General features: G+C 38.8%; 1 protein-coding gene across 15 annotated transcripts in view; it reads left to right on the top strand.

Moving 5' to 3' along the window:
* Positions 1 to 14,600, top strand: part of MAP2K5 (mitogen-activated protein kinase kinase 5) — a 245,052-nt gene that overhangs the window by 46,205 nt on the left and 184,247 nt on the right. For 14 of the 15 annotated variants that reach the window (XM_001496608.6, XM_070270028.1, XM_014733756.3 and 11 more), the window contains exons 6-8: positions 505 to 572; positions 7,287 to 7,335; positions 14,259 to 14,323. In XM_001496608.6, the coding sequence (XP_001496658.1) occupies positions 505 to 572; positions 7,287 to 7,335; positions 14,259 to 14,323 (182 nt within the window). The remainder of the gene's footprint in view (positions 1 to 504; positions 573 to 7,286; positions 7,336 to 14,258; positions 14,324 to 14,600) is intronic. The other variant, XM_070270046.1, reaches the window with a different exon arrangement.

Genomic DNA, 14,600 nt, shown 5'->3' with positions numbered 1-14,600 from the left:
ATTGAGGTTATAATCATTTATAACATTGTGAAATTTCTGTTGTACTTTCTTATTTGTCAGTCACCATATAAATGTGCCCCTTCACCCCTTTGCCCCCCGCCCCGAATCCCCTTCCCTCTGGTAACCACTAAACTGTTCTCTTTGTCTGTGGGTTAGTTTATCCCTGGATGTATTCTTAATGTACCTTTTTGTACATACTGGTTTTGTATATGAAACAAAACAGCGAATTGAATTTTTTCTCTAGAATTGAAATTTTTCCCTGTTTGTCTCTCCTTTTTTCAGCACTATTTAAGTATTTGAATAATGACAGGAACAGAGTATTATGTAATATAAGGGTTGTACAGTTCTGTAACCTATATACTGAATAGGCTCCAACCATGGGTCTGTCTAGCAACAAGCTAATTAACCTTCATAGTGGAATGAGAAATTTGTGGCAAATTATAGGTTAATTAGAACTGTGTCCTCAGAACACAAGACTGATCGAGATTCTTTCTTTACTTGTAGGTGAATACCCGGGCTGGACCTTCTCAACACAGCAGCCCAGCAGTCTCAGATTCACTTCCAAGCAATAGGTGGGAGCAAACAAGTGAAGGGGGCCCGTATGCACGATCATTTACAAAGTCGGGGTGGGGAAGAGGCTTGTGGGATGACACCTCTTTTCTATAAGGCCAAAAAAATGTGTATAGTAGTCCCCACTTACCTGCGGGGGATATGTTCCAAGACCCCCACTGGATGCCTGAAACTGCGGATAGTACTGAACCCTATATACACTGTGTTTTTTCCTATGTGTACATACCTGTGATCAAGTTTAATTTATAAATTAGGCACAGTAGGAGATTAACAACAATAACTAATAACAGGATACTGTAATAAAAGTTACCGTGGTTCTTAGCAACTTCAGCATACGATTTTTTTTCTTATTAAATCAAGAACTTTCACCTTTTCACTTAAAGGAAGCACCTTATGGCTTCTCTTTGGCATATCTGAATTGTCAGCATCACTAGTCTTTCGCTTTGGGGCCATCATAAAGTAAAATAAGGGTTACTTGAACGTAAGCACTGCGATACCATGACAGTTGATCTGATAACCAGGAGGGCTGCTAAGTGACTAATGGGCAGGTAGCGTGTACGGTGGAGGATATGCTGGACAAAGGGATAAGTCATGCCCTGGGCAGTATAGAGTGGGATGGTGTGAGACTTCATCACTCTACTCAGAATGGTATGCAGTTTAAAACTTATAAATTGTTTACTTCTGGATTTACCATTTAATATTTTTGGACTGTGGTTGACCGCGGGTAACTGAAACTGTGGAAAGCAAAACTGGGGATAAGGGGGGACTACTTTACGTGGCTAAGAAGAAATTTGACCAGTTAGGTAACTCTAGCTATGTATTGACTGAAGAGAAAGACCTCATAGAGAAAGATGAAATTAAACATGTGGAATGATTTTCCTTCAGTCTCCAAATTCTATGGAAAATTCAGTGCCTTTGACTATTTCATATCTTGATGATGTGGTTTGTAAATTGTATAATGCTTATTATTTTTTTCTTGCTTGTCCGTCTTTTGCCAGTGTCATTATCCACTGACGTCTTTGTCAGAGAGAAGCAAAGAGAGTAAAGTGATGAAATTTAAATTGACCAGCCATGTTGCTCCTTTTTGTATCTTTGGTGATACAAGAGATTGAAGCTATGATAGAAGGAAGATAATTTTCATTAATTCATGCTAACATTGCCCTATGCTGGGGTGGATCCTAAGACTTGAGAAAGTGTTCTTCTGACAGGCCTGAGAACTTACTTCCAGACTGTTAAGATCCTCAAGTAGAAGGAATAACCTGCTTAAGCTGATAGAATTCTAGGTCATTTTGGTTATACATTCAGTTATTCAGCCAGTAAACATCATATTGCTGTACTTGAAGATGGCACTGTGAAGTGATTGCTCCGTGTGTACATATTCACGTTGGTGACTGAAAAGCCAGCATCGAGCCAGAAAACCCATTCTGTGCCCAGGTTCTTCTGGGTTTAGAGCAGCAGCCAATCTTTACATAGCCCTTCATCTGCTGAGATGTAGTCTAGGCTTCTACTTCGCCTTCCATACCCTCCCTACCCCAGAGTCTTGGTTCTTTTGCCAAGGGGCTTTACTGTAGGTAATTTAAAGTCTCTCTCACTGAATGTCTCTTTACTCTCCTGTCCTCTCCCCAAAAGTCACTTCCTTGAGAGCTTCGTGACAGCGTCAGTATATCTACCCACCAGCTTTCCTGCTGTGAGCGCTCTACTCTTAAAGTCTGTTTCCTTCTTGAAGAATTTATTCTGTCTTAACATACAGTTAGCCTGGTTATTCACCAGTGGATCATCTCCCTTGTGGTCACAAGGCGTAGGTCTTTTAGTTCTCGTTCAAGGGCTTGGCCCTGCCGGGCAGTGCTTTGCAGCTTCTCCTTGCCTGCTTGTTGGGCGTGTGCGCCATGGCCCAACAGAGTTGAGGCACGGGAACTGAGGGTCACCTGTTACACTCAGCTCCAAGAGGGCAGGGCGTTTAGTATTAGCACTACTTCCGGAAAGAGGTTATTCAGACAGACTGTCCATGAGCCTTGAAGGAAGACAAGGACTTTCCTGGTGTTTTAAATCAAAGTTCATCATGGTATAAAAAGCATGATGGAGTTGAAAAAGATAGTAAGATAGAGAAGAAGGCAGGATAACTTTTCAGTTCTTTCAGATTTGGTTTTAAAACGTGAGTGGATTAGCTTGGTTTTGGCAATACTATCATTTCTGTTCACAGACTATTATAAAATCTTTGGGTTGGACAGAGACTGTCTGATCTAGTGATTCTCAGCCTTTTGTTGCAACGTCTTCCCTTAGGGATGCGACAGCCTCCCAAATAGTAATTGTAGTTTGCTCCAGTAGTGATTTCTGTTGTGGGAAGAATGCAAGTTGCAGAAGTCCTCCAGGTGATGTAATGTGCTACCCTAAGTTGGCCATTTTCTGTGCCCCATGTTGATAAGTAATCAAAAGTATTTACTGAGTGCCTCCTGTCCATTAGTTGCTGTCCTATGCACCAGGAATACAGTATGGTCCTTATCCTCTGGAGCTTGCTATCTACTAGGCATTCAGACAAAAAAAACCCCAAATATACCAATAGTTATTACTTTATAATTGTGTTATGAAGGCAAAACAAGCAGATTTTGAAGAGAGAGAACACTAGGCAGGAATATGTTTAGATTTAGACTGGGTGCTCAGGAAAGACTCTCTGGGGAAGAGTGACATTCCCTCTAGGGCTGAAGGATGAGAAGGACCTAGCCACTTCGAGAGCCAGAGAAGGGCATTTCAGAGGGAGGGAGAGCATAAGTGAAGGCTCTGGGGTGGAGAAGGAGCTCAGCGTGTTTGTAGGTAGGCCGGTTTGGCTGGAGCCAAGGGAGAGGTACTGGACTGTGGGAGGGTGTGAAGGGAGGGGAGGAGAGCAATAGGAGTGATAGGAGAGAAGGAGGTAGACAGGAGCCAGATTGTGCAGGGGCTTGTGTTTGAATTTTCTTCTCAGTCTGTTGGGAAGCCATTAGATGGCTTTCAGCAGGAGAGTGCCACAGCCAGCTCTGTGTTTATAAGACTCTTTGCCTGTGGGGTGGAGAATGAGAAGGAGAAGCAGCCATCGAATCCTGCTCTCCTTAGATGTTGGGCTCCACGCTCCTTGCCAGAAGGTCATCTAGGTTCTACCTGAACATCCCTGTGACAGGAATGCACTTTATCGGCTAAGGCAGCCCCTTCCATTTTCACGTAGCTATACCTTAGAACATTGTTTTTCATGAGCTGAGATTTGTCTTCCTTTACTGCCCACTCGTGAAGATTTAGTTTAGCCCTCAGAACAAGGCTGTTCCCTCTTCTAGGTGGTAGCTCTTCCAATCGTCTTCCTTCCAAACACATCTTCTCCTAGATTTCCTGTCTCAGTAAGTTCTCCCACATTCACCCAGTTGCTCACTCCAGGTAACCTGCTTCCTGGGCCTCCTCAGCCCCGCATCCAGTCAGTCCCTACATTTGTAGGTTCTACCTTCTGAATCACTCTAGAGTCTGTCTACTTGTCAGCACCCGTGTTGTTGCCAAGGCAGTTCAGGCTCTCTAGATGACTGCTATAGCCTTCTAATAGTTCCCCCTCCAGTCTCACCCCGTTGCAATCCCTCCTCGGCACTGCAGCCAGAGTGATCTTGCTGACACGAGTTCTAAGCCCATCATTCCTCCCTTTACTGCTCTTCACAACCTTCAGGACAGAGTGTACCCTCCAAAGCAAGTGAGCAGTGGCCTCTTACATGTGAGTCCTCTGCCCACACCAGCCCTGGCCTGCCACTCTGCCCCTTCCTACCTGACATTCCAGCTTTGCTGATGAACGCATGGTGCCCTTGTTGGATCACGTTTCCTCTCACTCCTGGGCTCTCATGTCTGCTGCTGCCTCTTTCCTGCTTTCCTCCTCTTTTAACCCCTCCTTTGCCTTCAGTCTGGCTAATCTTGGTCATCTTTGAGGAACAAAACTATCATCTTCTGAAGACCATCCCTGATTATTATTACCAGCCTCCCAGTCTACACCAGGTACCCTTTCTATGAATTCCCATGGTCCCTGTGCTTGCTTTTACTGTAGCAGTTAGCTCATTGTGTTGTAGTCGCCCCTGTCCCCCAATAGATTCTGTGCCCTTTGAGGGCAAGGACTATAGCATATTCATTGTTGAATTCCCCATTCCCAACCTGATGCTTAGAACATAGGAGACAGTCAATAATGCTTGAATGAATGAATGAACGAGCAAACAAATGTATATTCCCTTTAAGTCTGGTCTGTGAATTAAATTCTCGCAACTCACCCAGCTTTTCTGATATGATAGTATCTCTAGTTCCCTCACCCTTTTATTCTTCTTTGGATGTCTCAATGTCCCTCTTAAAGTGTTATACCCAGTTTGTAATTGTATCACATTTACATTTTAAAATGTTTTTAAGAGTGATTTTTTGGGTAGCTTAAGTCACTGTTGCCATGCAAATAAACTAAGTATTGAGTGAATTGGAGCACAAAGAAATTGCCAGGATATATACATATATTTTTTTACCAGACCAAATTGGTAGCCAGTTATTGGCATAATGAATGAAATCAGCTTTTTCCTCTTTTCCTCTCAAAGCATGAATTGGTCTTTGTCTTAGGTAGATGGCTGTTTATCAAACTGAGCTTACTAATGCACACGGTGTTCCTAGGTCATAATTACTGAATTCGAGTCCCACTGCCAAGGCAAGGCCTTTCCTGAACATCTTAGCTTTCTTCTGTAAAATTAGGATGATTCAACTTTCCGTCTATCTACCTCTGGTGTTAGGAAGATTGATGAAGCTGTATTAAGGAATCATGTTTTGTTTCTTGGATGAAAGGTGTTTTGTAAATGCAATGAATCAAAATGTTATTATTTCAAGTTGTATGACATAATGGAATATCCATGGAGAAATGTTGCCTGGGCGTTATTTGGTTATTTCTGTTTTTAGAATAATTGCGACTGTTAAATTGGGTGTCGTCTGTGGGAATACAAGGATCTAAATGTTTCCCAGAAAAAACAAAGTGTGTGTATAAGAGAGAGAGACTGACTTTGAGCAAGGTCTGTACCTTAGTTTCCTTTATAAATTAGGAATAACTGTACCTAGCAGGGTTGTGGTTATTGTACAGATTAAATCGGGATAGTAAGTAATGGCATTTAGCACAGTGCCTGGCGCATGGCCATCTCTCAATAAATGGTAGCTGCTGCTATTATTTTTTTAACTGAACTGATTTTAGGCAGTTGTTTATTTTTTGTCATATGTTTCAGCTTTAGTCCCATTCTACAAAATTCTTAACTGCCACTTCAGAGCATGAATTCTTAGCCTTGGGAGGACATTGTTAAAGTTTAGACCCCCTGGTTGAGGGCATTTAAATCTGGGGAAAGTAGGGACTAAGGCTTCAAAGTCTGCATTTGACCATAGCAGAAGTGTAAGAAGTATTTAGAAAGAAGAATAATTATAATTTGGAAGGGTGAGTTTGATCAATTTAAGTCTGAGATTTTCTCAAATATAACTTATTAAAGGCACCAAATGAATGTGTGTGTGTGTGTGTGTGTTACCATCATATAATAACCAGAACAGCAACCACCATTTACTTTATACTCAGCATATGCCAAGTCGCTGGGCTAAGTTCAAGGGTGAGAAGGGAATGGAATAATTAGAGAGGTAAGGTATGATCTGTGTTGTCAGGGAGCTTCCAGTCTTGGGGGAGGGTTTAGTGGGAAGAAAGACATCTACACAGATAACTAACACAAGGGAGGAGAGTTAATTTGGTATATGGGTAGAGGGTTAGAGTAGATAAATTAAGAATAGAGTTACCAGGCTTTAAGTTTCCAATTAGAACATTAATGGGAAGAGGTACTATTTTATACGCCACTCTACTAACTGGGCAGATGCGTACAGGTACAACTCATTATAAAGAAAGGAGGACTTCAGAGCCTTGGACACTTTCCCTAAACTCATCCACATAAATGTTTACATAGTCATATGTGTCCGGAGAAGAACATTTTCATATTCCTTAAATAACTTTGGAAGCTGGTTCTCAAACCTGTAGGAAAGGAAAGGAAAGAGAAGGCAGCTGAAATTTATTTAACACCTGCTCTGTGCAAGATGCAATACTAGGCTTTTTTAATATTTAATTTTTGTTGGTGAGCCAATAAAGTTGATATTTTCCCCATTTTATAGAAAGAGAAAAATGAGGTTCAGAGAGAATAAGTAACTTGTTCCAGAGCACACAGCTAGTGAGTACCAGGATTTATTTCTGCTACACATTTGCTTCCCAGGAAGCTCAATTGTAACTGTTAGCTATAGCAAAAGATCAGGATTTAAACTATTTTATCTTTTGAAGTTCTGTAATCTTAGTTGGCTGTGTACATTCTGAGAGTGCATTGTAAGTACTTTGTATTTAGTAGATGACAGGCTACGTAAAACAGCCACTGAAAGGCTACCCAAAGGCAGCAGAATAGCCAAGAAAAGCTCACTGAATTAGTCTGTGCAATACTCCAGCTTCATTTTGACTGTAGGCTTCTTTATTGCTTTTGACTACTAATGGGGTTTCAGCCTCTTTATTATAAAATACCTGTGCCATTTGGCCAATTACTTTTGAAAAAAATTTATACAAGGAGAAGGATTAACGAGTGTTGTCCATGTCTACATCTAAAACAAAGGTATATTTTAGTCTGGAATTTTCAGTGATGTTCAAAGGTGTCGATGCTCATGCCATTGAAAATTATGTCTTTCCTTTTCAGCTTAAAGAAGTCTTCTGCTGAACTGAAAAAAATACTAGCCAATGGCCAGGTAGGTGTCATTGCACATTAAGATTTTTCGGATAGTAGTAACTTATTACTGTCCAGTTTTTGAATCCGTAAACTTAATAAACAGATAAAGAGTCTGTGAATTTCTCCTTGTCATAAATGAATTACATGGCTTAATTTGATTGGCAGAACAATTTGCAACACGTTCTTCAAACTGTGCTAATGGGTTTCACTCCCAGCAGATTGAAGTACCATGCACACACCCTGCTGCCATCTCAGTTTAAGAAAAGTTAATCAGTTCTGAACAAATGTGTCACCCATGGGTTGTTGAAATGGCCCGGCATCCAGAGCTGACTGTTTCTTTCATTATCTTTGGGGAGAAAAACAAAAACTGTTACTTTCTCACCTTAGCTCCTTCTTTTGTCCTGAAACCAACACTGTCTTTTTAGGGGAACAGAGTAACAGCAGACCTTTGGCATTTAAAATCCTTGGCTTTAGGAGGCCTTGGTTTGCCTAGTCAACTGGCTATCGAAAGCTGAATGACCTATCCTAGCCAGTGAGGGACAAACAGGCCTGCAGGCCAGTTATTTCTCACTAATTTTGATTCAAGTAAATGGACACATCTGAAATAGTATAGTGCTTTTAAACATACACTGGTAAATTAAGCTACCTACAGGGTCCTCGATTCTTCAATAGCAACATAAATGTGTTTTAATGTTTGTTATAGAGGAAGCCCTTTGATAGCCTTGGAGGCAGGCGCCTGTCCATTGCGATCAAGCCTGCCTATTAGGCTCTATTGACTGAGACATCTGTGTCACTGCAAATAAAAGACTCTTATTGATTTTCTTAACTGCTGTTCACTTCCCCTCCATGTTTCGAAGGCTGAAATCTTAATTATCTCAGATGCTTATTCAGTGCCTTCACACGCTGACCTCTCCAAGCCTCATTGGCATTTCATGAATCAAGTGCTTGTAGTGGAGCATGTCAAGAAGACAAAGCTGGGTCCTCACACTTGTCCTTTAATATCACCTGTAACTTTGTGGCCTAAGAAATGTGTGCACCTTAAAATGGTGACTGTATAGTAGTGCTTCTGGAAGCCTTGCTTATTTAGCGCACAGTCCCTTGAATACAGTTAGAAAAAGCAAGGCGATCTGGTTCTGACATCTGATCGTCCATCCAGAGTATATGAATTCTAGTCCTTAAATATTCTATGTACAGCTAAAGAGAATCTGGTGTTGTATGTAAAATTTTGATGGTTCTCAAAATTTTAGGTAGTATTTACTTAATACTTTTAACTTTAAGCAGCCAAAGATTTGTTTAGATTGAAGTCCACATTTATGTCCCCCTAGTGCCCTGGATGTGTTCAGAACCAGTATGAAACAAAGCCTGACTAAAAGCAGAAATATTGAGCCAAGGATATTTATGTATCTTCAACATGCTTGCATTCTAGTTACTAATTGTAATTTATGTATGAGTCACTTGTGTTCTTCAGCTGGAAAATATATTTCAAAATTAACATAAATTCAGAAGCTTTAACTACATTTGTTCAACCTAGGCAATGGAAAATAGCCTGTCATAGATTCTTCTTTCAAAGATGAGAAACAGTTTATTTCCACTGCAAAAAACAAACATTCTGAAATGTTCCTAATGTTTTGATAACAAACCTAGTACTGTAAATATCTCAGTGGTCTCAGTTATGAGGTTCTCTGTGCTAGAAGATTGTCATGGCAATGATTTTTGACACTTAAAGACTGTTTATTGTTTTCCCTTGGGAAGGTGGTAACCCCACATTAAACAGTTTGGCATTTTATTTCTTTTAAGGATTAGCCTCTATTATATTTACTTTAAATTCACAAAAACAAACAAAACAAAAACCCCCCACCTTTGGAAGTCTTCAAAGTGCCTCCTTCCTCTACTAATTCCTCAATTCCTTGATGCTATAGGGTAACTAAAGAGTGAGCGAGATTGCATTGCAGTGAGGTAATGTGCACAGTTGTGGGCGTCAATAAATTTCTGGGCTGAACACTGACACCACTTGATATGGAAGATGTAAGTCACATTTAACGATACTTTAACACTTGAGCATAGTTTTTTATTTTAGTGGTTTATGCTCTCAAGCATTAATAATGATTTGCCTTTCCACTAGCCTCCACTTAGATTTAATAAGGAATTCATATTAATCATTAAAAGAAAGGGACATGATTCTTCAAGATAATCAAATATTGACAGGTTAGAAATAGCTTTCTGCCTGGGTTCATTGATATAGGTTATGTGATATAAATATTTATTTCTTTTCTGTCACTCAGAGTAAATGCCACCAATTGATTCAGCATTGATATAGTGTCAACAGTTCATAAGAAACATTTGACTGGCTTGTGTTTTCCGATTAGTCTCTGCTCTATAAAGTGGGATTTACTAAATCTCTCCAATTGTCTGCTCATAGAGTGTGACTGCTTTCTGAAACCATTATTGCTTCAATTTGTGAAGCAAAGGTCTAGGGATAGGACTACTTTCTGTCAGACCTTTACATATAAAATAAGGATTATTTGAGCATTTTCATTGTAATGATTTATAAGCGATAGGTACTGATTCTTCTTAACACAGGCAGACAATAAACAAAGAATACTTTCTTTGCTGATCTGTAATTGAATTCCATTTCATTTTTCCCATTAATTTCATAATATTGTATTAAAACAAGCACTTTTAAAAAAGTTTAACATTTAGTGGTTGGAATGGGGACGCTATTTTTCTGTTATTGCTTTAGGATGGAGGATTTTTTCTTTCAGCTTAAAACAAATTATAAGGTATTTTTGGCATGTTTTATTGAGAGCTACAAGTCAGTACTACTGATGTGTTTTCTGTATGTATTTTTTCCACTTCAGTTTTAGTGTGGTATCATCTGTTAAACATTGACCCTTGATTTGAAACTAATTATAAATGGCCGAATGGGACAATTTAAAGAATTTAAAAAGTGCACATTGGCTCCAAGGATGTACGATTTGGCCTTTGCATCTCTAATGTTGTTTTTCCTCTTTCTATTTTTTAGATTTTGTAGGAGAGGGTGACAGTGTTTCCTATTCCTGATAAATCAAGTATAAATGTACTAAGAAGTAACAGATCTATAACTAATTCTGATTCTGCTGCACATTTGGTTGTTATTTTGAGAACTTCACATGCCTTTGGAAGAACTTTTTGTGTTTAGGGAATAAAAGGAAGAAGAAAAAATAGATATTCTACTGTAAAATTAGCTTTAACAACTATATTATCACCAGTATATAAAACTCTTAGATTCTTAAGGTTTATCTCAGATCCCACATGAAGACTAAAACTTAAATGAGACTGTGTACGTAAGTCTGAACCACATGACACCCGCCTCTGCCCACACAGACGCCTTTCCGTCCCGTGGGTTGTCATGTCTACATTTCTTTCACAGCCCCTTTTTTTCAGCTGGAGCAGAGCCCAGTGCCAGTCATTTCTCCCAGGTCATTTTCTGTCTTGGCAATTGACACGTAATTGTAATTCTGGGGCTTTTTCTTCCTCTTGCCTCACGTCTATTATTCTGGCTTTTGTTTGCTTTTAGGAAACTGAGTTATATTTAAAAATTATTTTGGTATCCTTATTGAATAAAGACTTTATTTCACCTCTTTTCTATATAAAGAGCTATGTGATTTTAAAAACATTTCTCATCTTAAAAACAAATATTGTAGCTAATGAAATTGCTCTTAACTTGTGAGTCCCTTCAGTTGATTGTTTTCCTGCCTGTGGACCAGGGCCTCTGGACGGGAGGATGTCTCTCCACACGTACACGAGATCGACTGCTAAGACACAGCAGCAAGCGCAGTATACTGAGAGACTGCGTTCTGGCCTTGACTATTGTTATGGACTACCTATATCACCTAAGTGAATTGGGCTAAATGCTTAAAATGCTGTAAAATTCTGTGATTTTTATGATACCTGATCCCAACTATAACATTTAAATGTTTGTACTCTGTGGGCTTATAAATTGCCCTCTTGTGTCATAATGAGCACTGTTCCTGTCCTTCCTTTTGAAAAGTTTAACTAATATGCTTATCTAAACTAAAAAGGCAAAAATGTTATTAGCCATTTGTTGATCTCTTTAATGATTTTTACATAGTTAAGATCAATTAAAGTAACCCATTTTGATCAGAGATAATGAAATTATCAAAATATTGATAAAACAACTAAATTGATTACAAATTCATGAAGTTGGCTCTAATAGTTTTCCTTGTTAAGACTCTTTTTACATGAATAATGTTTGTATACCATATAAAAATTAGAAAATTCAAATAAGCAAAAAAGAACAAGAATCTGATATTTTTTAATATAAAAATCTATCAGTCAGTTTATAGGCCAGGCAAAGGTCTATAAAACTTTAAAACACAGAAACATTTTATCCACTTTTTTTATCGATACTCTCTTTTTAAGTGAACTTGTTCTTCAGAACCATTTTTATCTTTATAAGACACTTAAAATCTTTCTCATTATCTGAGGGATTCCAAATTTCCATCCTCAAGTTTACTTACGCAGTGCTTAGTGCACACAGACACACACACACACACACACACTCACACACCATACAACATCTCCCAGCCCCCCTGGGTCTCTCAGCCTGTCCCCTGACTGTTTGGGATACATGCCACTCCTGGTTAGGGTGAAGTGCTGGGAATGCTGGGTGGGTGGCTGCTCCACTTCTCTTTTCAACCCAGTGGGTATTAGAGGTAAAAAGATTACGATGTTGGGATTATAAAGGTTAAAGCTGCTCAGAGACATGCCGTACCTACCCCTTTGCCTTTTCTTCCTCCAATAGAATACCACAAAATCAGGCCCCCTCCAAGGTGCTAGGTCTATCTCAGGGTATTATTGCAATGTATGATATCAGTGTCTTGATGTGTGTATTTTTCTAAGAGGAAACTACTGATCTTTTTACCTGGAAGGCCGTGATCGAGTAGTGCAGGTGGAGGGGATGTGACTGCAGATGGTGGCCCCATCAGAGCCTGGGTCCTGTATGCCCCCTCCCTACATCCTGCTTACCTGTAATTCCCAGGGCCACTAATTCAGAATTTGTGGACTCAAGTGAGTGAAATTTCTCTCTCCTAGAAATTTGCTTCAAGCCATGATGAGGGTGCAGCTTGTTAGGCAAGTTAATGGCATGAATTAGGTTGTTAGAGTCATGTTTAGACTAGCTAGAGAAATGTTTTAGAGGAATTAGCCTGTTTGTACCCACAAATAGATAGCACTATTTGTGTCTATTTCCTTCATACCCATAGATCAAAGTAAACCCAATAGCATCTCTGCTAGTTTAGCATTTCAAGTTACTTTATGTGCCACTTTTCTTCATGCTGTTTTAAAGTTTATCATTTGTCCAGAATAATGCGGTTTTTTTCTTTTCTTCATGCCACACCTTTTATACAAATGAAAATGTGTTTGATGGTTTTTTTTCTATATTAGTAATATAAACGTAGCAAAGAACAGAATTTCGCTCAAATAGGAAAATAGTTGCCAATTTTTGACTTGTCTGTCATTTCTCTACTGACCCTAAATATAGTAATTAGCTGATTGTAAATTGCATCAATCAGGTTGTACTATAATTAAATTGGGTGCTGGATTGGCCTTTACACATTAATCTGTCAATATTCTTTTAGGGATTGGCAAAACGGCTTGGAAAGGAAGCTGTTTCTGTTACCTGTACTATACTCCTAATTATCACAGCTCTCTGAAGCTTCAACCTCAGAAATGTATAGAAGAAAAATATTTCCCTTGATAGATGAAGGCTTGCTTTATTCAATCGGTGGAAGTTTGGAGTAGAGCAAAATATTTAAAGCTTTATTATAATGGTCTGAAAGCAGACTATTTTTTTCCCAGGTGATATTGAATTAAAAACTCCATCCATTTTCTGCCCATGCAAGGCAGTGCAATTCCCTGGAAATTGATTGTTTTTTTCAGGGCTTAGTATGGCTTTTCCTAAGCTTTAGCTGTATGGAAAATAACGCCTTTATTGAATCCACTTAGTGAATAAAGTTGGCAGTTAATTTTTAAGCAACTGGACCAGTATGTAGAAAATTAGTGAATGCATCAAATATAATCTGAGTAGTCTTCAAGTCATTTGATAAATAATTATTTAGGGAGTTCTTAAAACTCTTAAAACATTATTTTGTGGGTGCTAAAATAATTCACAACTATTCACAATACAAATGAGACTAGTATTTGTGGTATAACAGTTTTATAGAACCTGGGAAAACGTGTATGCTGTTTTATATATTAAATTATGAAAATGACTTTATAAAAATCACATGCTTATGTTTTCCCTTTATGTATTATAATATTTGACTATATGTGCATTTTAAGGTACATTGATTTGGCACTTTTCCATCAGCATAATATAATTTCTACCCAGTTATTGATGTATACTAATTTATCATTTCCAAAGAAAAGCTATATCCACTCTAGGAAGATCATTAACATCATTCAGTTAGTTTGTTTAATGTTAATTGTAGGGTCACCTGAGGAGTTTTCGGGGGCTGATTTATTTACAGATCATGGTTAGATTACTGGGTGTGTGTCCGTGTGTCTTGTCTCTCCAAATTTGGCTTTGGTTATGTGCAGTGCTGTTTGGCTTTGGTTATGTGTAGTACTAGAGACTGTGTTCTTATCGGTATCTCTGACCTGACCCTTTTGAGCTATGTTATATCATTCCATTTTGACACCTTTTATCAAACTTTAATGAAATGACCCAGGCAAACAAATTGTCATTAAACTTTCCATCACTTTGTCCCTTGGTATCGTCTTTTATAAATTGGACAGCAAATGTTGTATTGATCTTCTCGTTCTTGCAGCTGAACTTGAAATGACCCAGACTGCTTGTTGTTTATGGCCCAGAGTTGCTTTTCCTTGACATTTCCATCCACAGCATGACACCCTTTTTGTTTTTCTTTCTTTCTTGTGGAGATGAATGAACAAGACATACGGTATCGAGACACTCTTGGTCATGGCAACGGAGGCACAGTCTACAAGTGAGTAGTCAATTTTGTTTAAACTTTCTATCCACTTTTGCCAAATGTGGGTATCGAACTTCTTTGTGGCAGAGATTTTTAAATGACCACAAACACTTAGATTTTATTTCTACTTTTGATTCCAAAATTCTGCAAGGCATCTATTTTCTCAGGAATTGCTTGGAAAAGTGCATTTATATTGCTTTTTTAATATTTTTGAGTCTGCATCTCTCCTGGGGGAGCAGTTAATAGTCCACCATTAGCAAGTGTACCTTTAACTGGCCTGAAGTTTAATGCA

This window comes from Equus caballus, chromosome 1 (genome assembly GCF_041296265.1).
Source record: "Equus caballus isolate H_3958 breed thoroughbred chromosome 1, TB-T2T, whole genome shotgun sequence".
Lineage (NCBI taxonomy): Eukaryota > Metazoa > Chordata > Mammalia > Perissodactyla > Equidae > Equus > Equus caballus.
This window is presented reverse-complemented; position numbering and strand designations above follow the sequence as displayed.